This window comes from Hylobates moloch, unplaced genomic scaffold, assembly GCF_009828535.3.
Source record: "Hylobates moloch isolate HMO894 unplaced genomic scaffold, HMol_V3 SCAFFOLD_15, whole genome shotgun sequence".
NCBI lineage: Eukaryota > Metazoa > Chordata > Mammalia > Primates > Hylobatidae > Hylobates > Hylobates moloch.
The window spans coordinates 70,766,348-70,790,490 of NW_026652290.1; the positions used below are offsets into that span (position 1 = coordinate 70,766,348).

The 24,143-nt window shown below is 39.3% G+C and overlaps 1 protein-coding gene and 1 non-coding gene across 4 annotated transcripts in view; one reads left to right on the plus strand and one right to left on the minus strand.

The window, feature by feature from the left end:
* The window catches only part of ACYP2 (acylphosphatase 2), a 192,632-nt gene that overhangs the window by 137,456 nt on the left and 31,033 nt on the right, over window positions 1-24,143 (minus strand). Inside the window, exon 4 of one of the 3 annotated variants that reach the window (XM_058428446.1) lies at window positions 9,766-11,429. The exons of the other annotated variants lie outside the window; for them this stretch is intronic. Coding sequence (XP_058284429.1) covers window positions 11,252-11,429 — 178 coding nt within the window. The 3' untranslated portion in view covers window positions 9,766-11,251. Of the gene's footprint in view, window positions 1-9,765; window positions 11,430-24,143 lie in introns of those variants that run through there. 3 annotated transcript variants of the gene reach the window in all.
* Window positions 2,834-2,897, plus strand: LOC116484357 (U7 small nuclear RNA). Its single transcript, XR_004252531.1, has one exon. It is a non-coding gene; the product is annotated as a U7 small nuclear RNA (small nuclear RNA).

Genomic DNA, 24,143 nt, shown 5'->3' on the forward strand with positions numbered 1-24,143 from the left:
TGAGGAGCGGGATGGGATGGGTTAAAGAGGCAGTAGTTGCTGGTTTTTTAATATTTTTAGCACTGTTTGACTCTTAACATGAAGGTATTATTTCATTAATTATTAGATGATTAAAAAATAAAATTAACTTATAGAAATAGAAGGCAATATTTTTCCCTAGGGAAAAAAACCCATAAGTTTCATGGGCCTTTCCTGTGCACTGTTTGTCAAAAATGTTGTATCGAGTACATGGATATGGCTGGTAGGTAGTAGCTAGACTTACCTCAAATTCCTAGAGGTTGGCCAGGTGAAGTGGATCATGCCTGTAATCTCAGCACTTTGGGAACCCAAGGCAGGAGGGCTGCCAACATAGCAAGACCTCCTCTCTCTTAAAAAAAAAATTCCAGAGGCTGAGGATTGTTTATCACATATTTTGACGTAGGATCCAAATGAAGGTGAGCATGTGTGTATTTATTTCAGTAATGTCCATAAATTTGAAACTGAAGTCAAAGGGGGATAGGGGAGGCTCTCATGGGTGTGCTCCAAGCATCAAAGAAACAGATCAAAATCAGACAGACCTAACAAAGAGGAACAACACACCAGGACCCAAGAACGCAAGCACGCAACTCCAATGGCACCACACATGCTAATTAGCCCTGGAAAATTCACTGCTGAAATTATCTACTGGAGTCATCAGAAAAAGGCCAACCTCTGCTAAATAGCTTCCATTCTGTGGGGAAAAAAGTAAGCGATAAGTATAACATACTTTAGAAAGAATAGCATTCAAAATTATTTAGGTAGAAAAATTATTCTGTAACACTCCTGATTGGTTCTTTGGGCAACAAAACCAAGCTTTACAAATCCCAACAAGTTTAAAGGAAAATGATGCCAAAAATAAAGCTTTGGCTAATCTTACCAGTGTTTCACCTCAGTTGTCTATTTTATAGGCCATTTAAGTGAAAGCATGCACTAAAAATTTTGACTTTGTCATCCTCAGCTATCCAGAAAATGGAAATACTTAAAATTCTATTTCTAATACAATTACAATTAATGTGTTATCTATAATACACCCTCTACAGTGTTCCTGTTTTATCATCCATTTTACATTTTCCCAAGAGATACTGTATGTTCATTTTCACTGCTCTTTCTCTTTTTAAAATTCACTGGGTTTCTTTAATTCAATGATTACTATCATACCTATTTTAAAATAACTCAGCTGATATATAACAATAATGGCTCTACTATACCTGTCTAAATATTATCCCAGTAATGTATCTGAAATTATATTAGTAACACTTCTCTTGGTAATATCCAATTACTTTTTATGGTTTCTAACTCACTGTTCATGTGGCTTTTTTCCTTTATTGGACATTTGGATATAGAAGATTATTTTACTATTTTATTTTATTCTATTCTATTTTATTTTGTTTGGTTTTGAGACGGAGTCTCCTTCTGTGGCCCAGGCTGGAGTGCAGTGTCGTGATCTCTGCTCACTGCAACCTCTGCTTCCTGGTTTAAGCGATTCTCCTGCCTCAGCCTCCCGAGCAGCTGGGATTACAGGCGTGTACCACCACACCTGGGTGATTTTTTTTTATGTTTTTAGTAGAGACGGGGTTTCACCATGTTGGCCGGGCTGGTCTTGAACTCCTGACCTCAAGTGATCTGCTCACCTCAACCTCCCAAAGTACTGGGATTACAGGTGTGAGCTGCTGTGCCTGGCCTGGATATAGCAGATTTGACACAGTGGTTTTGTCTGAAGACAATGGAAAAAGTGAATATTTTGACAAAAGAGTTTTGAGAAATGTACATCAAAATATAGAAACAATTTTTATAAAAAATGACAGTAATAATTGGGATGGAGAAATGGGATGAAATGAGGCTCTGGGGTGGCATGGGGCCTAAGAACAGGATGAAGACTTCTGTCTTTCATATCATGTGGTAATTTTTAAAAATTGGCTTATTATTTAGAACTTATCAAAATATTCCAGACTCAAAACAATTCCATCACAGACTGATAAACAATTAGCCATTCTCTCTGAACCTCTTTAGATATCTCCTACACAACTCTCTTCCCACTGGATTATTATTTATAAAAGCCCAAAGTATTTAAATAAAATTATGGATATCATAACATTTCACCCAAATACTTCAGTATACAGCTATTAAAAAAAGACATTTCCTACACAACCATGATGATATCACACATAACAAATACAATACTAATTCCTTCATGTTCTTTCATACCCAGGCCATATTCAAATGCCTCAATAGTTCCTCCCCCAAATGTCTCTTACAGGAAGTTTATCCAAATCAGAAAAAAAACTGTATCTATATAACGTTTGTGATACAAATACAGAAAAAAACTACAACTGTGAAATCTAAATGTGGGTATTACGCTATTCCCTGTCTTTTCTCTGGATTTGAGATTTTTTGTAATACAATGTCCAAAAGATTACCACCATTATGTCTTTTCAGATATGATTATAAATGTATGAGAGGAGACTAGACTGTCTAGACTGTGCTACTGGGCCCTGTCCTGTTCAAAGCTGTCATCGATTATTTGGACAATGATATAGAAATGATCCTTATCAAATTTCTCAGTTGATGAGCTAGGAGAAATAATGAACATGTTAGACAATTGAATCAAGATCCAAAAACACTTTGACAAACTAAATATAGCAGACTGCTGAGGAAATGGGTGGTGATACATTGGATGCCTTTTTATGTTCAGTAAGAGCTGGAGGCAAAAGGTCACAGGTCGATAGATGCTGTAATGAGGAAGGGTCCTATGGATTACCAGTAGCTTTGGTGATGGCCAGATCAAACGGAATTGCCTGAAGCATTAAAAAAAAAAAAAAGTTACAGCTTTTTCAGAATTTGTCCAGCAAGTTTTCTGGTTTTTACTGGAAAATACCTCACACAAAAAAAGAAAAATTAAAACAAATTTTAAAATAGAGTCCTTTATCAAGAGGGCCTGCTGCCCTCCTGGCCTGTGAGCTGCATCTGTTAGCCTGGTGAGACGAGCATTGCTGGCGAACTGGGGTGGCAAATGTGAGACTAGGAAATGGAGGTGGGGGCATGGAAGGTGGGGATACAAAAGCCAAATTGCTATAGAATCTTGAAGTAAGTTTCCATCATTATGAGAAATCTTCAAGGTGAGTGGCAAGGTAGACTAACCATCTTGGCATCGAATTCAAGCACTTGATTGGGTCCAAATTCAGAGATTATCTTATCCTGTGCTTGGCATATTTCACAAGGACAGATTTGTCAGCCAAACTGGAGATGTGGACATGATAATGAGCAATTTCTTTAAAGTCACAGTATCTGAATGGAGGTCGCTTTGGCATTGACAAGGGAAACAGGAGGATCTCAGTTTGTACAAAGGTTAAAATCTTTTATTAAGTCTCAAGAGTTTTCTGGATTAAATCCTCCATGTCTTGCTTCATTCTGTATACACATTCTTCTGTGTCTACTCATCTATCTCTCCTCAAGTCCTTGAGGGCAGAGACTGTATTACTCATCTTTGTATCCACAGTTTCTAACACTCTGCCTGACATATAGCAGATACTTTATAATATTTGTGCAATGAACAAATGCTTGCCCAGAGGACACAGGTAAAAATCAAATGCATCAGCTCATGCTGTATCGGAGACTACATGGCCCTCTCGGTGCTCTCCGACAACACCATGGTCAAGTGGAGCACACACACTTTGGTTTCCCTGACTGACCAACCAGGCAGTAATTGAGGCTGCACCTAGATAAGAGCATTAAGAATGAGGCACCACTAAGCCAATGGACCAGGGTCTGATAATGCTGGATCGTTGTTTAAATTGAATGTAAAACTTCAAACTTTTAGAATGCAGTGTCACATGCGTGTGTTTTGGTGGATTAAGGCAGTATGTTTTCTGCAACAAGTCAGGCTGAATAGCTCTGATTCAATATGCTCACATGGGTTTCTGGGACTTTTAGAGAGATAACCGTCTGCAAAATGGCCGGTAATCATTGATTTAAAATATATAAACTGCTTGGATTTCCTGCCAGAAGATTCCTTCATCCAGAGTCCAAGATGCACTGACTTTCCCTTGGGGCAGGGGTAGGGAGGAAACTCACAGGAAGACTGGTTTGCTCTCCTGGCACCCAGTCTCCTCTCCAGTCTAAGGCACCAATGATCAGGTCAGATCAGCTCTGTGAACCATCTTAAGATGGATGGGGCATCATGTAGTATTGCCTTAAAGTGTACTTTCCTCTGCCTCAAGTCTTAGAGGACTTTGGTTGTCCCTAATGTGTGTGTGTGTGTGTGTGTGTGTGTGTGTGAGAGAGAGAGAGAGAGAGAGAGAGTCAAAGAGAGACAGAGAGAGAGCGAGACAGAGAGAGAGAGGAAGACAGACCAGATGACCTCTCAGGTCCCTTCTAGATCTAAAATTTTAAGACAATTGTTCTGAAAGTACTAACAAACAATGAATGGCCAGCTTTGGAATTTGTGACTAGCAGTATTCAAAACATATTCATGATTGCAGGAAATAAGGCAGAGGACCCTAAAGGGAGATAAAAAACCAAAAAGGTAAATGTGAGTGAAATAATATATCAACTTCAAATCATTAGCAAGGTAATACCACTGAAATCAACTAGTCTATACAGTGTCTCCAAGATGGTTAGTTAGAAAGTAAGGCTGTTTCACTACTTACAATAGCAAAGACTTGGAACCAACCCAAATGCCCATCAATAATAGACTGGATAAAAAAAATGTAGCACATATACATCATGGAATACTATACAGTCATAAAAAGGAATGAGTTCATGTCCTTTTCAGGGACATGGATGAAGCTGGAAGCCATCATTCTCAGCAAACCAACACAGGAACAGAAAACCAAATACCCCAAGTTCTCACTCATAAGTGGGAGCTGAACAATGAGAACACATGGCCACAGGGAAGGGAATATCACACACCTGGGCCTGTCACGCCGGTGAGGGGCAAGGGGAGGGAGAGCATTAGGACAAATACCTAATGCCTGTGGGGCTTAAAAACTAGATGACAGGTTGATAGGTGCAGCAAACCACCATGGCACATATATACCTATCTAATAAACCTGCACGTTCTGCACATGTATCCCAGAACTAAAAACAAAAACAAAAAAACAAAAAAACGCTGTTTGCCACAAGAGGCACCTCAAAAGGACAAACATGTGGTCCCAAACACCCCTGGTTCCCATTCATATGAATTAATTTTTCTTAACTTCTCATTAATCTGTTCATATTTTCAGTTTATATTGTCCCTTTGACAGTTCTCTTCCTTATTGTATTTCCTGCAGTCTTCTCTCTTCCCTATGTACCCAGTGCAGGTGCCTACCAACAAGTGTTTCAGCCTCCAGTCTGTCATTTGAATTCATCCTGAATATTGCATTAATGACTCCTCCTAAGTCATCATTATGATTGGGTCACCCTGCCCCCAGCTGAAAGCATTCTTCAATGATTCCTTGGTGCACAAGGGATTAAGTCAAAACTCAAAAGCCTGGCGGTTAAATCCTCACCAATCTGGCTCCTAGACAAGAAGTTAAGATCCACATCATCTGAACTTCTCCCCAGTTCCTGTGTGCATCCATGATTCACTCCTAGAAGCTTCACCCTGACCCATGCCATCTCTCTTCTGTGGAGCATTCCCCCACCTTCCCTCTCCTCTGAATGTCTCAGTTCTACACACTCTCCAAAGCCCAAGTCAAATCCCTCTTTCAGCCTTCCCAGCCATTAGCTATCCTTTGGTCTTCCGAGATTCTACCACGCTTCTTTACCATTTGACAGAATACTCCCTATTTTCGTAATTAACTTTCATGGGCATAAGTTTTATTGCCTCAGCTAGATTGTTATCTCCTCAAGGTCAAGGACTTTATCCTTTTTTAAAAAATTTCCTAAAGTGCCTAGCACAATGCTCCCCATGGCAGATGCTCAGTAAATAATGAGAATAAGTGAATGATAACTTTTTTTTTTTGAGACAGAGTTTTGCTCTTGGTGCCCAGACTGGAGTGCAATGGTGCCATCCCAGCCCACTGCGACCTCTGTCTCCTAGGTTCAAGCGATTCTCCTGCCTCAGCCTCCCTAGTAGCTGACATTACAGGCATCCACCAACACACCCGGCTAATTTTTTGTATTTTTAGTAGAGACGGGGTTTCACCACGTTGGCCAGGCTGGTCTCAAACTCCTGACCTCGGGTGATCCACCCCCCTCGGCCTCCCAAAGTGCTGGGATTACAGGTGTGAGCCACCGCCCCCAGCTGATAACAAACATTTATGAACCACTTCTTTTTGTCTGAAATTATTTTGTATGAAAACATCTTCAAACTTCAGGACTTTCTCTCTGACTTCACAATGCTATGAGTGAGTCTCAGTTTTTTAAATAATGTAATTTTCAAGGGTGTCCACTGCTGATTATAATAAAGGGTCTCAGAGACAGATCCTGGCAAACAATACCCTCTTGTAGCATTTAATATGATTGAGTCACTTACAATTAGACAAGAAAGCATTACATTCTAGAAATTGTCTCTTCCCACTGTGATTGAAAAGGAAAAACTGACTTCAGGGATACTAAATCAAAAGCGTATACACATAAATCATAGATAACTCACATGCCAGCATGGGTATGGCCTTACTATGTGCTATTTGGCCTCACCACTCAAACTGTGATCTGGGGACAAGCAAAATCCATACTGTTTGGGAGTTTGTTAGAGGCAGAGTATCAGGCTCCACCTCAAACTTACTGAATGAAAATTATTCCTTTTAACAAAAGCCCTGGGTGATTTGAAAAGCACTGGACAAATCCAAAATGAGCAAAAGTGACTGTACAGAGTAATTTTTCTTTTTCTTTTCTGAGACAGGGTCTCACTCTGGCTCCAGACTGGGGTGCAGTGATCACGACTCACTGCAGCCTTGACTTCTCAGGCTCAAACAGTCCTCCCACCTTAGTCTCCTAAGCAGCTGGGACCACAGGTGTGCACCACAACGCCCGGCTAACTTTTTGATTTTTTGTTGTTGTTGTTGTTGAGACAGGCGTCTCCCTATGTTGCCCAGGCTGGTCTCCTACACCTGGGCTCAAGCAATCTTCCCCCACTGGCCTCCAAAAGTGCTGGGATTAGAGGTGTGAGCCACCATGCCTGGCCTGTACAGGAGGAAATTTTTTTATGTAGGTTCCGGTGAGTACAGGATTTTTATCCTTTCAAAACAGCCTATACCAGTGGTTCAGCACAGATCGTTGGGCCCCATCCCCAGGGTTTCTGGTTCAGTACGTCTAGGGTGGGAGCCGAGAATCTGCATTTCTAACAAACTTCCAGGTGATATCCACGGTGCTGCTGGCCTAGGAACCACACCACAGGCTTATACCATTAAAAGCAACAGGCCTCATATTTTGGTAATTTTGCTCCAAGTGCACTTCCAATAGAAGAGAGAATACCGAGCTAGTAAAACGGAAAAGAAAAAGAAGCAGCAGCAAAATGTTTCATTTATGTTACAAGAAGGTAGCTGTTAACACTCCTTTGTACACAGTGGGGTAAAAATAGCTGAAGGAATTACTATAGCAACAGCTATAATATCCTCAGAGACTTTCTTTCCTGGCATTATTCATAAAGGGAGATCCATCTTACACAAATTCTATTTCAACTTTGAGACTTATCACAAACAATAAACATGGGAAACTTATACCATTCATTAAATACTATGAGATAAAACACAACTTTAAGATGGATTTGAAAAATGACTCTCTGAGGCCTGAATTTGGATTTGGTCCAGCAATTAAACAACAACAACAAAAAGTAAGTATCTATATGGCTGTGAAACAACAAGAAAAGGAGAGCTGAGAAATGTTGAGAATACTTATTATAAAATTTTTAATTTTTAAAAAAAAATCCCAAAATAGCTTCTTTTAAAACAAAGACTTTCCAAATTATAAATAAAAGAATATATAAAAACCAAAGAGCTCCACCTAGAGTTTGAAAGAAGGGTTATTACTTATACACACAAATAACAAAGCACTATTTACCCCATTGTATCTATATTCTTTTCATTATTGTTAAAAATATGCATTCTTACAAAATCTTTACAAAAAGGATAACTTTTTAAAGTGTGTAATACTGTTCATATAAAAGAGAACTGACTTTTTCATAATGTCTGTAACCTATTTTTCTTCTAAAAATTTGGCAGTTGTATTTGTCACTGTGAATGATTATCTTCAGGCAAATCATTAAAAAGTTAGGATAGAACATACATACCTACTATGTAGCCACAAAAGTTTTAAAAATAATTAAAAAATGAAAAAATTGGGATAGTGTTTAAGGCATTCATGGAGATGACAGCTTATGAAATTGTTTCAAGGACCCAGTTCTTACCTGAGGTTGCTATATGCCCTTGAGTAACTCCTCTTTGAATCCTGAGTTTTCCCATCAACAGGGGTTAGATAAGACCAATGGTTCTCAGACCTGGCTGCTCATTGGAGACACTTGAGATCATTGGAAATAATTTGATGCACGGGTCCCAGCCCCCAAGATCATGATTTAGTTGTTCTGCTGTGTGGAGTAGGAGGTGTGGGCAATTTAGTTGCCTTGTAAAAGCTCCCCAGGTGATTCTAATATGCAGATTGGCTATACCAGATTGGATGATCTCCAAGCTGTCTTTCACCCTTAAGCATCTATTGTTCTAGTTCAGTGGCTTTGAAGCTTTCATGTGGATCACAGACACCTGGAGGGCTTGTGAACTCACACTGCTGGAACTTACCCCGGGCTTTGGATTCGGTCGACCCCAAGAATTTACGTTTCTAACAAGGTGCCAGGTAATGCTGATGCTACTGATCCAAGGTCCAACTCTGAGATCATTGTTCTAGATTATTTTAAAATTACATTTTCCAATCTTCCAAATTATTCTTACTCTCCTTGATGAAACCACAGTATGATATGGTTAATTAATCTTGATTCCAATCTCCCTTCTTCCAGTTCTTAGCCCATACTTTCAACACAGTTAGTAACCTAACCCACAAATACTATTGTGTCACTCCCTGGCCTGAAACTTTTCAACGACTCCCCATTGCTGACAGAAGGACAAATTCACATGACATGCAGAGCTTTTCAGTTTCCAGTAGTCTGTCATCTGCCTATGTTCCAGTCACATGTTCCGAAAAACACAGAGAAGGCTCTTTCAGCTCAATGCCTTTGTATCTGACATTCTCTTCTCCTGAAAGGTCCTTATTCCACCTTCTGTTTCTGACATGCTTGTCACCATTCACTCCATGTGCCAGGTACTGTGCAAGGCACTGGGAATTCAAAGAAGAAAAGGACAAACAATCCCTGCCTTTAGGGAGCTTACAGTCTTGAGAAGTGTAGACGGCATTGTTGAATGGCAAACACAACACTAGTCTTAATACCTCTCCCCCTTCTCCCTTTCATCCTTATGAGTGGCTGAAAAAGCTAATTACTGCCAGGGATGGACAATAGCACATACATAGAAGTGTGCTGCCAGTTTCTGGGAAAGAGTTTGCTTTCCAGATAAAAAGGGAAAGACCTAGAGCTATCCCTTCCCCCAGCCTTGAGTGTGGGTGCACTTGAAGCTGGGACAGCCATCTTACAACCATGAGGAAAAGGACAAGAGAATCCTACAGACACGATCCTGACACTGATGATCAGCTCAACAAGCACCTGTGGCCACTGACCTCCAGTCCCCTATATATTTGAGAATAAACCACCATTTGTCAAGCCACTTGTTTATCAGTTTTCTGTTACAGCTGAAAGCATTCTCTTGGGGTGGAGGTGGGGAATATCCCGCAAGTCGTCCTTTCACAGCAGCTGTGCTAAGTGATGTCAGGAAGCAGAGCACACAGTGAGGGGCTACAACACAGCGAATGGGGAATGAAAGACTGGGGAGCAATCAGCAAGGCGTGGAGTCAAGAAGGAAGCATCCATTTCAGGCAGAGGAAAGAACTTCTGCAAAAGTCCTCAGGGAGGAAGAGCACTTGTGGCAGAGGACAGAAAAGCCTGCGAGTTGAATAGTGACAGAGGAAGCCAGAAGGAGAGGCAAGGCCTGTCCTGCTCCCCAAGGCAAGAGGAGCACTCCTCCCACTGTGCTGCCCCAGAGCTTCATTCCCAAACTCTACCCCTGTCCTTCCACCCTGTGCTAATTTACCTGCCTACCTCCTTCACCCCAGTTAGACTGGACTTTTCACAACCCCTTTAATCATCTTATGCCCCTTAGCACCTAGCAGAGGGACGTCGAAATACACATAATAAACATTTACTGAATGAAAACATTATCAGGATAAAATACTTTTAACTATTCAAAAGTATCCTGGCTGGGTGCGGTGGCTCATGCCTGTAATCTCAGGACTTTTGGAGGCCGAGGCAGGTGGATTGCTTGAGCCCAGGAGTTCAAGACCAGCCTGTGCAACATAGTCAGACCCTATCTCATTCAAAAAAAAAAACAAAAAAACCTTCCTAAAAAGTCATAATCCAATATGAGGACTGACTTATGAATATTTTTGAAGCCCAGTTCTGCAACTGAGTTCCACCACGACCCAGGTATGCCACCTTCACGTGACAATGAGATGCTTGCTCTAGAAACTTATTGGAGTTAAAACAGGTGATCTCAGGCAATATTTACTGATTTTTGAGGATTTTTTTTTTAAAAGCCCAGGGAGCTTGACTTTAGCAGCCCAGTCAAATGTATCTGCCACAGATGAAGGTCCAACCAGGAGTGGTTTTATAGTAGTAAACCTATAATACATGGTTTTATAGTAGTAAGCCTATACCATATAGAGAGACTATATATACAACTATGTATATATAGAGTTACAACCTGACTCTGAGGAATATCAAACCAAATGTTTAGTTAGCTGACCCTTGCCCCAAAAAAGAGGAAGAGAAATAGAAACTTGCATTATGCATCAAAATATTAGCCAAATTTGTTTTCAAACGGTAGGTTTATGGGTGATTTTATTTAATTTCCATTTCTTAATATTTTATAATTGGCTTGATTCCCTTAAATTACTTAAATCAATACAATTTTTTTACTTACAAAAGCACAGAGTAGAGCAAAACTTCCTCAGCATGAGGCCTTAATTTACTCAGTATTTTTTGAAAAACATTTCATAATTTTTATAATTAAAAGTGAATCCAAAGTTTAAATTTAAATTGCAGACAGCCTTTGACCCATATCCAGGAATCAACACTTCAAAAATATGGGGAATAGCACATACCTCATGTCAGTGGCATGGAGCGGGAGGGAAATAAGGCACAGTATTTTCTTGGTTAGAATTGCTGGTGCATGGTGGTAATCAAAAGCGGTGCATGGTGGTAATCAAAAGCACACCATGCTGGGTGCAGTGGCTCACGCCTGTCATCCCAGTGCTTTGAGAGGTCAAGGCTGGAGGATTGCTTGAAACCAGGAGTTCGACAACAGGCTGGGCAACACAGTGAGACCCCATGTCTATAAAAATAAAATAAGGGCAAAAAGAGGAAAAAAATAAGAAAAGCAGGCCGGGCACGGTGGCTCATGCCTGTAATCCCAGCACTTTGGAAGGCTGAGGCGGGTGGATCATCCGAGGTCAGGAATTCGCGACCAGGCTGGCCAACACAGAGAAACCTTGTCTCTACTAAAAATACAAAAAAAAAAAATTAGCTGGGCGTGGTTGTGGGCACCTGCAATACCAGCTACTTGGGAGGCTGAGGCTGGAGAATTGCTTGAACCTGGGAGGCAGAGGTTGCAGTGAATAGACATGGTGCCATTGCACTCCAGCCTGGGCGATGGAGCAAGTCTCCGTCTCAAAAACATAATAATAATAAAAGAAAGAAAAGTAGGCCAACTTTTAGTTGGTTTTCCTGTTGTTCTCAAATTCCCTATATACAATGTGCTCATAATGCCTGTACCAGGCAGATGATCCCACTACCTGCACTGGTGCATGGCTGTTTGCTGTTCCCTCTGCACAGAAAGCTCTTCCCAGACCCTCTGCACTGGCAGCCTCCTCTTCACCATGCATCTCTTAGCTTAGAAGTCACCTCCATGGAAAGCCCTTCCCTGATTATCCCATCTAGAATTGGAAAGCCACCACTCTCTTCTACAAGATATTGTTTATTTCCTTCATGGCACTTACCACTATTTGAAAATATCTTGTTTATTGTTTATTTATTGTGGGTCTTCCCACACAAGAAATTAAACCTTATTTCTTGGTCACTGCTGAATTCTAGTACCTAAAACAGTGCCTGACATATATAAAAGGTATCAAATATACAATTGTTTAATAAATGAAAAAGATATACATATTATGTATACAAGTATACTCACTGCAACGAGATTCATAATAGCAAAAAACTGCAGAAAGCTGAATGCCCAGTAATGAATGATTAAATAAATTATAATTTGTCTATAAATCAGAATATTCTGCAGTGATTTAAAAGAACACTTACTGCCATCAAAAGATATCCACAATATACAATACCGTGAAATTTTTTTTAAGTTGCAGAATAATATGTGTGGCATGATCCCATCTTCACAAATGACAGAGATAAATGTAACTACATGGGAATGTATGGGTTTTTTAAAATAATAAAGGATTATATTACATGTATTTTCAATATATATACATGTTACATGCATAGGAAAAAATGTATAGGACTATGATATTAAGAGGACAGAAAGAACTTACATCTTTTACTCCACATAAATCCACATCATTTAAATTTTAGGACAACCATGTAAATCTTGTGTAAATTTTTTTTAAAAATCACATTTATTTTGTACTGGTAAACTAAAATAGATTTCAAGTTTTTGGAAAATTGAGATACCTTTTTAAAAAATATTTATTTAAAATATTTCATGCTCAGACCAGGCGCAGTGGGTCATGCCTGTAAATCCCAGCACTTTGGGAGGCCGAGGTGGGTGGATCACCTGAGGTCAGGAGTTCAAGACCAGCCTAGCCAACATGGTGAAACCGCATTTCTACTAACACTACAAAAATTAGCCGGGCATGGGTGGCGGGTGCCTGTAATCCCAACTATTTGGGAGGCTGAGGCAGGAAGAATTGCTTGAACCCGGGAGGTGGAGGTTGCAGTGAGCTGAGATCATACCACTGCACTATAGCCTGGATGACAGAGTGAGATTCCACCTCAAAAAATAAAAATGAATAAATAAATAAGAAAATGAAAATATTTCATGCTCATATACACTATGGAATACTATGCAGCCATAAAAAGAAATGAACTCATGTCCTTTGCAGGGACGTGGATGGACCTGGAAGCCATTATCCTCAGCAAACTAACACAGGAACAGAAAACCAAACACTGCATGTTCTCACTTAGAAGTGGGAGCTGAATAATGAGAACACATGAACACAGGGAGGGGAACAACACACACTGGGGCTTGTCGGGGAGCAGGGGAGGGAGAGCATCAGGATAAATAGCTAATGCATGCAAGGCTTAATACCTAGGTGATAGGTTGATAGGTGCAGCAAACCACCATGGCACACGTTTACCTATGTAACAAACCTGCATGTTCTGCACATGTATCCTGGAACTTAAATAAACAATATATATATTTCATGCTAAAGTTTTTATATTGTAGGTAAACTTTAAGATTACGTAAAAAATAAACAAAATAAGCAAATATTGAACTGGAACTACACTTTAGACCAAATGGACCTAACAGACATATGTAGAATTTTCCATCCAACAGCAACAGAATACAAATTCTTCTCAAGAGCACATGGATTTCTCTAGGTCAGGTACCAAAAACAGTGCCTGGCATATATAAAAGGTATCAAATATATAATTGTTTTATAAATGAAAAATATATACATTTATTATATATGTTAGGCCACAAAACTAGTCTGGACAAATTTAAGAGAAGTGAAATAATTTCAAGTATCTTCTCTGATCATAATGCTATGAAACTAAGACTCAGTAACAGGAGAAATCTTGGAAAATTCACAAATATGTGGAAATTAACATGTTAGTAAACAACCAATGAGTCAAAGAAGAAATCAAAAGGGAAATTTAAAAAATATCTTGAGACAAAAATGAAAACACAACACATATCAAAACTTACGGGATGCAGCAAAAGCAATTCTAAGAGGGAAATTTATAGCAATAAATGGCTCTATGTACCAAGAACCAGTTTGGTGGAAGACAGGAATGGAGCAGGTAGGGTTTCAGGATGAAACTGTTCCACCTCAGATCATCAGGCATTAGTCAGGTTCTCATAAAGAGTGAACAACCTGTATCCCTCGCATGCGCAGTTCACAATAGGGTTCACTCTGTTATAAGACTCTAATGCTGCCACTGATCTGACAGGAAGTGAAGCTCAGGTGGTACTGCCACTCACCTCCTGCTGTGTGGTCCAGTTCCTAACAGGTCACAAGGGTTGGGGACCCTGCAGTCTATCAGAAAAGGATAAATATCACAAATAATCTAATGTTATACCTCAAAGAAGCAGAAAAAGAAAATGCCCAAATGTAGCAGAAGGAAAAAAATGACAAAGATCAGGGCAAAAATAAATAAAATAGAGACTAGAAAAACAATAGAAGAAATATCAATGAAACCAGCAGTGGTTTCTTGAAAAGATAAACAAAATTGACAAACCTATAGTTAGGCTAACCTAGGAAAAAAGTGAAAAGAGTCAAATAAATAAAATCAGAAATAAAAGAGGAGACACTGTGATTTATACCACAGAATACAAAGAATCATAAAGATTAGTACGAACAAACAACCATATGCCAATAAATTGAATAATCAAGAAGAAATGGATACATTCCTAGAATTTATCCTACCACATATAACCTACCAATACTAAATCAAGAAGATATAGAAAATCTGAACAGACCAATAATAATTGAATTGGTAATTCAAAAAGATTGCATCAATAATACAAAGTTTCCCATCAAAGAAAAGCCCAAGACTGGAAGCGTTACTAATGAATTCTACCAAACATTTAAACTAATATCAATACTTTTTGAACTCTTCCAAAAAATCGAAAAGGATGAAATACTTTTGAACTCTTTTTATGAGGTTACCAAAGCCAGACAAGAATATTATGAGAAAAGAAAATTACAGGCCAATATCCTTGATGAGCATAGATGCAAAAATCCTCAACAAAATACTAATAAGCCAAATTCAACAGCACATTAAAAAGATCGTTCATCATGATCAAGTGGAATTTATCCCAGGGATACAAAGATGATTCAAGATATGCAAACCTATAAATGGAGAACACCATATTAACAGAATGAAGGATAAATACTATATGATCACCACATTAGATGCAGAAAAGGCATCTGATAAAATTCAACATTCTCTCACTAATAAATTAAGTATAGAAGAAATGTATATCAACATAATAAAGACCATATATGTAAAGCCCACAGCAAACATTATACACAATGGTGAAAAATTGAAAACTTTTTCTCTAAGATCAGGAACAAGACCAGGATGCCCACTCTCATCATTTCTATTTAATGTAGTACTGGATGTCCTTGTGGAGCAATTATGTAAGAGAAAGAAGTAAAAGGCATTCAAATCGGAAAGGAAAAAGTTAAAATTGTCACTGTTTGCTGATGACAAAAACCATAAAGACTCTACCAAAAAACTGTTAGAAGTGATAAACAGTAAAGTTGAAGAATACAAAGTCAACACGCAAAAATCAGTAGCATTCCTATACACTAGCAACAGACTATCTAAAGAAATATAGAAAACAGTCTCATTTACAACAGCCATCAAAAAAACCCAAAAAAAACCTTAGGAGAGTAAGTGTAACCAATGAGATGAAAGCTCCATACACTGAAAAATATAACATTGATTAAAGAAATTGAAGAAGACACAAATAAATATAAGGATATTCCATGCTCATGGATTGGAAGAATTAATATTGTTAAAAAGTTCAACTATGGGCCAGGTGTGGTGGCTCACACCTGTAATCCCAGCACTTTGGGAGGCTGGGGCAGGCAGATCACCAGATCAGGAGATTGAGACCATTCTGGCTAACACAGTGAAACCCCATCTCTACTAAAAAATACAAAAAATTAGCCGGGCATGATGGCAGGCACCTGTAGTCCCAGGTACTTGAGAGGCTGAGGCAGGAGAATGGTGTGAACCCAGGAGGCAGAGCTTGCAGTGAGCCAAGATCATGCCACTGCACTCCAGCCTGGGTGACAGAGCAAGACTCTGTCTCAAAAAAAAAGAAAAAAAAAAGTCCATTTGGGTACAAAATGACCTTCAGATTCAATGCAATCCCTATTAACATTTCAATGACATTTTTCACAGAAATAGAAAAAGTTATTTTAAAATTTATATAGAACCACACACACACATGAAAAAAAAAACCACCCTAAGTAGCCCAGGCAATTTGAACAAAAAGAACAAAGCTGGAGGCAACATTCTACCTGACTTCAAACTGTATTACAAAGCTGTAGTAATTAAAACAGCATGGTACTGATATAAAAATAGAAACGTCATCCAATGGAACAGGATAGAGAGCCCAGAAATAAACCCACATATTTACAGTCAATTGATTTTTTTTTCAAAGGTTCCAAGAACACACCATGGGGCAAAGACAGTCTCTTCAATAAAGAATAATGGGAAAACTGGACATCCACATGCAGAAGAGTGAGATTTGACCCTTATGTCACACTTTATACAAAACACAACTCAAAATGGATTAAAGATTTAAACACAAGACCTGAAACTGATTAAAAAAAAAATACTATAAGAAAACATAGGTGGAAAATTGTGTACCCCATAATTATATATGATTATAATTTTGAAAAAATACATTTTAAAAAAAGTAATCAGTCTCATAATTGACAAAACTTGGAAGAAACCAGCTAAGCATGGTGGCTTGAGCCTGTAATCCCAGCTACTTGAGAGGCTAAGGTGGGAGGCTCACTTAAGGCCAGGTTTTAAGACCAGTCTGGGCAACACAGCAAGATCCTATCTCTAAAAAAATAAATAAAATAACAAATTTGGAAGCAACCAAGGTGTCTCTCAATAAGTGAATATATAAACAACTTGTGGCACACCCACACAATGAAATAATATTCAGCAATAAGAAGAAATGAAATGTCAAGCCACAAAAATATATGAAGGAACCTTAAAGACATATACCTAAGTGAATGAAGCCAATGTGAAAATATATACTATATTATTCCATCTATATAACATTCTGGAAAAAGCAAAACTGGGGAGACAGTAAAGACATCAGTGGTTGTCAGGGGCTAGAGGGAAAGAAGGAGGGATGAATAGGCAGAGCACATGGGATTTTTAGTGCAGTGGAACAATTTTCTATGATACTGTAATGGTAGACACATGCCATCATACATTTATCAAAACCAGTAGAATGTACGACATCACAAGTGAACTCTGGACAGGCACAGTGGCTCATGCCAGTAATCCCAGCACTTTGGGAAGCTGAGGTGGGAGGACTGCTTGAGCCCAGGAGTTTGAGACCAGCCTGGGAAACATAGCGAAATCCCATCTCTACAAAAAATAAAGAATAAAAAAATTAGCTGAGCATCATGCACGTGCCTTTAGTCCCAGCTACTCAGGAGGCTGAGGCGGGAGGATCACTTGAGCCCAGGAGTTCAAGGTTATAGTGAGCTATGACCATGCCACTGCACAGCAGCCTGGGTAACAGAGCAAAACTCTGCCTCAAAAAAAAAAAAAAAAAAAAAAAAAAGAGTTAACCCTAATGTAACCTATCAGCTTAGTTATTAATAATATATCAATATTGGCTTATCAATTGTAACAAATATACTACATAACGCAAGATGTTAATAATGGGGGAAACTGAGGGACCTAGGGAAGTGGGTGTGAGGAAATACATGGAAACTCTGTAGTTTCCACTCAATTTTTCTGCAAAGCTAAAGCTGCTCTAAAAAAGAAATCTATTAATTTTTGTTTGTTTGTTTTGTTTTTTTTGAGACAGAGTCTGGTTCTGTCGCCCAGGCTGGAGTGCAGTGGCGCAATCTCGGCTCACTGCAAGCTCCGCCTCCCGGGTTCACGCCATTCTCCTGCCTCAGCCTCCCGAGTAGCTGGGACTACAGGCGCCCGCCACCACGCCCGGCTAATTTTTTTTTTAATATTTTTAGTAGAGACGGGGTTTCACCGTGGTCTCGATCTCCTGACCTCGTGATTCGCCCGCCTCAGCCTCCCAAAGTGCTGGGATTACAAGCGTGAGCCACCGCGCCCGGCCAATCTATTAATTTTTTAAGTAATTAGTTGCTACCCGAGAAAGCTGACTAAAGAAAAAAAGATAAAAAGTAATTAGTACTGCATTATGCATCTTTTATTAAATATGATTATCTTACTAAATGCACATATATAAAATGTGAGCTTTAAAGTAAAAACTATACCCTTAAGTCATTTTAATATAGATCTGTTATGTTCTAAAGGAAAATAAATGATTTAGTATTTGAGGTCTAAAGCCTGGTGTTAGAATTCCAACTCTACTGTAGATATTTTTCATGTTCCTAGTTTTCCATTAGCTTAATTTATATCAATTAGACTAAACTATTCTTTTTCCAAAATTACAGCTCCTCAATGAATTTTGTTCCCCTAAAAAAAACCTTCTATATTTCAATAGAACATCCAATGGAACCTTTCTTAATAACCCTATCTATTTGTGTAAAAAGGAACTTGATGAATAAAGTATAAAAATATTAGCAAAGTACTTTGAAATACTCAGATGAAAAAGCAAGGAAAAGCTAGCCACTCTGGTTGCACAGACATTCACGCCACTAATGGTCTGCTGGAGAAAAGTTATTTTTAAAAATATTAAATAACTTTGAATCTGACAGCACCTAATTGTTCACAAAATCCATTGTTGCATTTCAATTTACTATTGTAACAACTGGAAATTCCAAAAAATGTCAATTCATAGTTAAGGCAGAAAGGTGTTCAAATTTCTTATTTCACACAAATGTCAAGTATTTTTTTTTCCTAGAGAGGAATTATTTTATTGTAAGCGAAGGCTATTTATGTTACGTTTACTTATTATGTTAGTTATATTTAGCATCTAAAAAGAGCCTATTTCTTATTGGTTTCTCTACTTATTGACTCCCTAATTTAGTTTTCCCTTTAGGCCACTACCATGCCTAATTCCATGGGCTTTTTTATTTTATTTTATTATTATTATACTTTTAAGTTTTAGGGTACATGTGCACAATGTGCAGGTTTGTTACATATGTATCCATGTGCCATGTTGTGCTGCACCCATTAACTCGTCATTTAGCATTAGGTATATCTCCTAATGCTGTCCCTCCCCCCTCCCCCCACCCCACAACAGGCTCCGGTGTGTGATGTTCCCCTTCCTGTGTCCATCTGTTCTCATTGTTCAATTCCCACCTATGAGTGAGAATATGTGGTGTTTGGTTTTTTGTCCTTGCCATAGTTTGCTGAGAATGATGGTTTCCAGTTTCATCCATGTCCCTACAAAGGACATGAACTCATCATTTTTTATGGCTGCATGGTATTCCATGGTGTATATGTGCCACATTTTCTTAATCCAGTCTATCGTTGTTGGACAACAAATGTCAAGTATTAATATCTATGGAAGAGGTAAACACAACTCTATTAGTGAGTATCTCTATTCTAATTCTAACTCTTGAACTATGAACACATTTTAAGTACATGCACAATCATCAGCTCTGTATAGAAACACAGAATCTGCCGGGCGCGGTGGCTCACGCCTGTAATCCCAGCACTTTGGGAGGCTGAGGCGGGCAGATCACGAGGTCAGGTGATCGAGACCATCCTGGCTAACACAGTGAAACCCCATCTCTACTAAAAATACAAAAAATTAGCCGGGCATGGTAGCGGGCGCCTGTAGTCCCAGCTACTTGGGAGGCTGAGGCAGGAGAATGGTATGAACCCGGGAGACGGAGCTTGCAGTGAGCCGAGATCGCACCACTGCCCTCCAGCCTGGGCGACAGAGCGAGACTCCATCTAAAAAAAAAAAAAAAAAAGAAAGAAAGAAAGAAACACAGAATCTGGCCAAGCGCCGTGGCTCACACCTGCAATCCCAACACTTTGGGAGGCCGAGATGGCCTCAGGTCAGGAATTCGAGACCAGCGTGGACAACATGGTGAAACCCCATCTCTACTAAAAATACAAAAATTAGCTGCGTATGGTGGCCCATGCCTGTAATCCCAGCTACTCGGGAGGCTGAGGCAGGAGAACTGCTTGAATCCAGGAGGCAGAGACTACAGTGAGCCGAGATCATGGCACTGCACTCCAGCCTGGGCCACAAGGCGAAACTCTGTCTTAAAAAAAAAAAAAAGAAAAGAAACACAGAATCTTAGCTGGACGGGACCTCAGAGGACATCTAGTCTAACATACCATTTGATGAGTTAGACCTTCTACAACACCCTTGGCTTGTCTGACAGCTGTTACACAGTGAGCAGCAAACTATTTTCTGTAGAAGGCCAGATGGTAAATATTTTAGGCTTTGAGGCCATCCAGTCTTTGTTGTAACAACTCCATTCTGCCCATGTACCACAAAAGCAGTCATAGCCAAAACATAAATAAATGGGTGTGACTGTGCTGCAATAAAACGTCACTTACTAAACTTGCAAAACAGGCCGTGGGTTGCCAATCCCTAATCTAGACTACTCCTAGGTATTGATAAAATTCCACCATTATATACATTTAATGACTTTACAGGAAAACTTGTTGTCAGGGTGAGCTGAAATAAGCAAATTCAGCAAATTCACCCATTGCTCCAATCAAGATTATTGCCTTCTGGAACAAGAGAGAACATTTACCCTTTCCCATGTATCAGCCCTTCAAATACTTGAAGGAAGCTATCATGATTCCAAGTATTTTTTCTCCAGCTAAATTCCCCAATGCCTTCAAGCATTCCTTGTATTATGACAGAGTTTTCCAGGCCGTGTAACCATTTCATCATCCTCTTATATACATACACCAGTCCTTTAATAATCCTTTGAAGTGCAGAGGACTGATACATGACATATGGTTTAAAAAATATGTAGCAATCAAGTTGTAATTTTAATTTTAGAATCTGGCTGTCTCCAAATACAAGTGTTTTATTTTACAAAACTACCACTGAGTCTTTATGAAAAATATATTTTCTGAGAACTATTCAAAGGCTTATGCTCAGTGTCACAACACTGTACATTAATTTAACATGATTCCTAAGAAATAGAAAATATTCTTAATTTTGCAAAAAAAAGGTAGACATAATAAAACAATAGATTCAAAACAGTCCTTATGCATCAAAAAATGTTGACAGAACTTACCTCCGCAATTGGAATAATATAGTACAATTTGCAAAAGAAAGTCATCATTCTTTCTGAGAAAATAAAACATAGAAGGAGAAGAAAACACACACATCCACAGTGTGTTCTTGGATGCTGCTGGCTTGTTAGTAAAGACAAAGCAGGGCTGCTATAATCACAGCCAGGCCATCTCTAAATGATGGTCCCTGTTGTATTCTACATTTTCATGGCTTGGGAAGAAACAAACCTGCGGTTTTTTTAAAGGCAATTTAATTCAGATTTCTGCAACTTATTGTCATTGCATTTAAAAAAAAAAGTTTTCTCTTTTTAAAAATAGCTATAAGAAAGTAAGGCCCATGCCCAGCTAATTTTTGTATTTGTTGTACAGATGGGGTTTCACCATGTTGCCCAGGCTGGTCATGAATTCTTGAGCTCAAGCAATCCACCCACCTCACCCCTCAAAGTGTTGGGATTACAGGTGTGAGCCATTATTCCTGGCCTGGCACTATTAGGTTGGTGCAAAAGTAATTGGGGTTTTTGCCATAACTCTTGTACCAACCTAATATACAGCTACAAATGTGCCACACTGAGTCTGACTTTGCAACTATTTTTGTAACACCTCTTACTGTGATTCAATTTCTTGATAATTCAGTACCTTAAACAATATATTGCACTAGAAGAATAAATTCATTTTTTAAAACCTAAACATTTAACATCACAACTTATAAAGTAGGTTAAGCTTAATTTACATTCTCGTGTCTTCTTCCTGCTTGCTTGTCATTACACAACTTCTCCCTGGATAATCCCATCCATGTATGTGGCTTCAAACACTATCCACATACTGATGACAAATTAATTTCTCTAGCCCAATTTCTCTGCAGAGATGACCCATTTATCTAGGAGCCTAGTGGCATCTCCACGTGATCAGTCCAACTGCCACAAGACAACATGTACAAAGTGGAGCATATGGGTCATAACACAGTAGCAAATATTTATTGATTATTACTACATGCCAGGCACTGCACTAAGTGCTTTATATGGATTTTCTCACTTAATTTTCACCATGCAGTTATACATGGCATGTTTATCTTCTTTCACCTGAAGCCTCATTAAAATGATAGCATCAAAATATGAAAGATGTAACAGACATTGTTCATTGACTACCTAGTATACACCCATCCCCATCCCCTTCTTCCTGGCCAAGAGAATTTTTTTCAGGGCATAAATAAACCAAGCCAATTTCTCAGTCTCCCTTGTAGCAAGGAGTAACCATATGACCCTGTTTGAGCCAATGGAACACAAGTAGATATCTGTTTGGGGTGGATCAGGAAAAGCAACACAATCCTTTATTCATTCCTGCCTTAACTGTGGATATTATGGGCAGCTACACTTTTCCTTTTTTGACCATGAGGAAAAGGCCAAGACAATCACAGACATTGGTCCAGACATTATTGAGCTACTGAACTAAGGCGAGTAACCATCTGCCTCCAAACTTCTTATTACTGAGAAAAATGAACCCATTTTTTTATATCCATTTTCAAGTCCAGTTTCCTGTTAACTTGTAGCTGAAAATATTCCTAGCTGGTACAAAACTATAACCTGAACAAGAGGTTTCAACAAATAATTAGTAGGAAAACAGAGGGGTCAGGTGCGGTAACTCACGCCTGTAATCCCAACACTTTGGGAAGCTGAGGCAGAAGGATCACTTGAGGCCAGGAGTTCAAGACCAGCCTAGACAACATAGCAGGATACTGTCTCTACAAAAAATTAAAAAATTAGCTGGGCATGGTGGTGCACACCTACAGTCCTAGCTACTCGGGAGGCTGAGGTAAGAGGCTCACTTGAGCCCAGGAGATCAAGGCTGCAGTGGGCTATGATTGTGCCACCCACTCCAGCCTGGGCAACAGAGCAAGATCCTGCCTAAAAACAAAAAGAAAGAAGGAAAGCAAGTGGAGGAGTAACTATACAGTGAACCAAATGACGTTACAGACTAAGTGCCTGCAAAAATAATGAGAGGCGAGTCAGCTCACCCCATGGACCTCACAGAAGACTTGGGATTTGGAGACACCACATACTGCAGAAGACAGGACACATAGATCTGACATTTAGAGATTCACTAACAAAAATGCCAGTTCCCCACCCAGTCATCACCATTCCTCAAGCCCAAATGTCTACATATTGGAAAATTTCCTTAAGTTCTGCTTATTGTTGGCTGTTTTGATTCATGACCAAGTTACTGAAAATATGATGGTAAGGAAAGCCAGCAATATAAAAGATAAGCAAAACAAGCAAACGGGAAAAAAATGGAAAGAAGAAGAGAAGGAAAAGAAAAAAGTAACTTAGAGGAAATAGAAACAATGCAAAAAGCAGCCAGGCACGGTGGCTCACACCTGGTAATCCCAGCACTTTGGGAGGCTGAGGCTGGCAGTTCACCTGAGGTCAGGAGTTCGAGACCAGCCTGGCCAACATGGTGAAACCTCCATCTCTACTAAAAATACAAAAATTAGCAGGGCGTGGCGGCGGACGCCTGTAATCCCAGCTACTCGGGAGGCTGAGGCAGGAGAATTGCTTGAACCCAGGAGGTGGAGGTTGCAGTAGGCCGAGATCACACCACTGCCCTCCAGCCTGGGCAACAGAGCAAGACTCTGTCTCAAAAAAAAAAAAAAAAAAAAAAGGACAATGCAAAAAACAGAAGAATACTTTGAAAAGAAAAATACACATAATATCCTCAGAGAGATTTGGGGAAAACAACAACAAGAATGAGATGCTATGAAAGAGAAACAATTAAGATAGAGCAGCAGAAACAAACAAAAATAATAGAAAGGTTGGAAGACAAAGTTCAGCCAATTTCCCACATAATAACATATGGAAACTAGGTGAGAAAAGTTTAAAATCAGGGGCCGGGCACGGTGGCTCACACC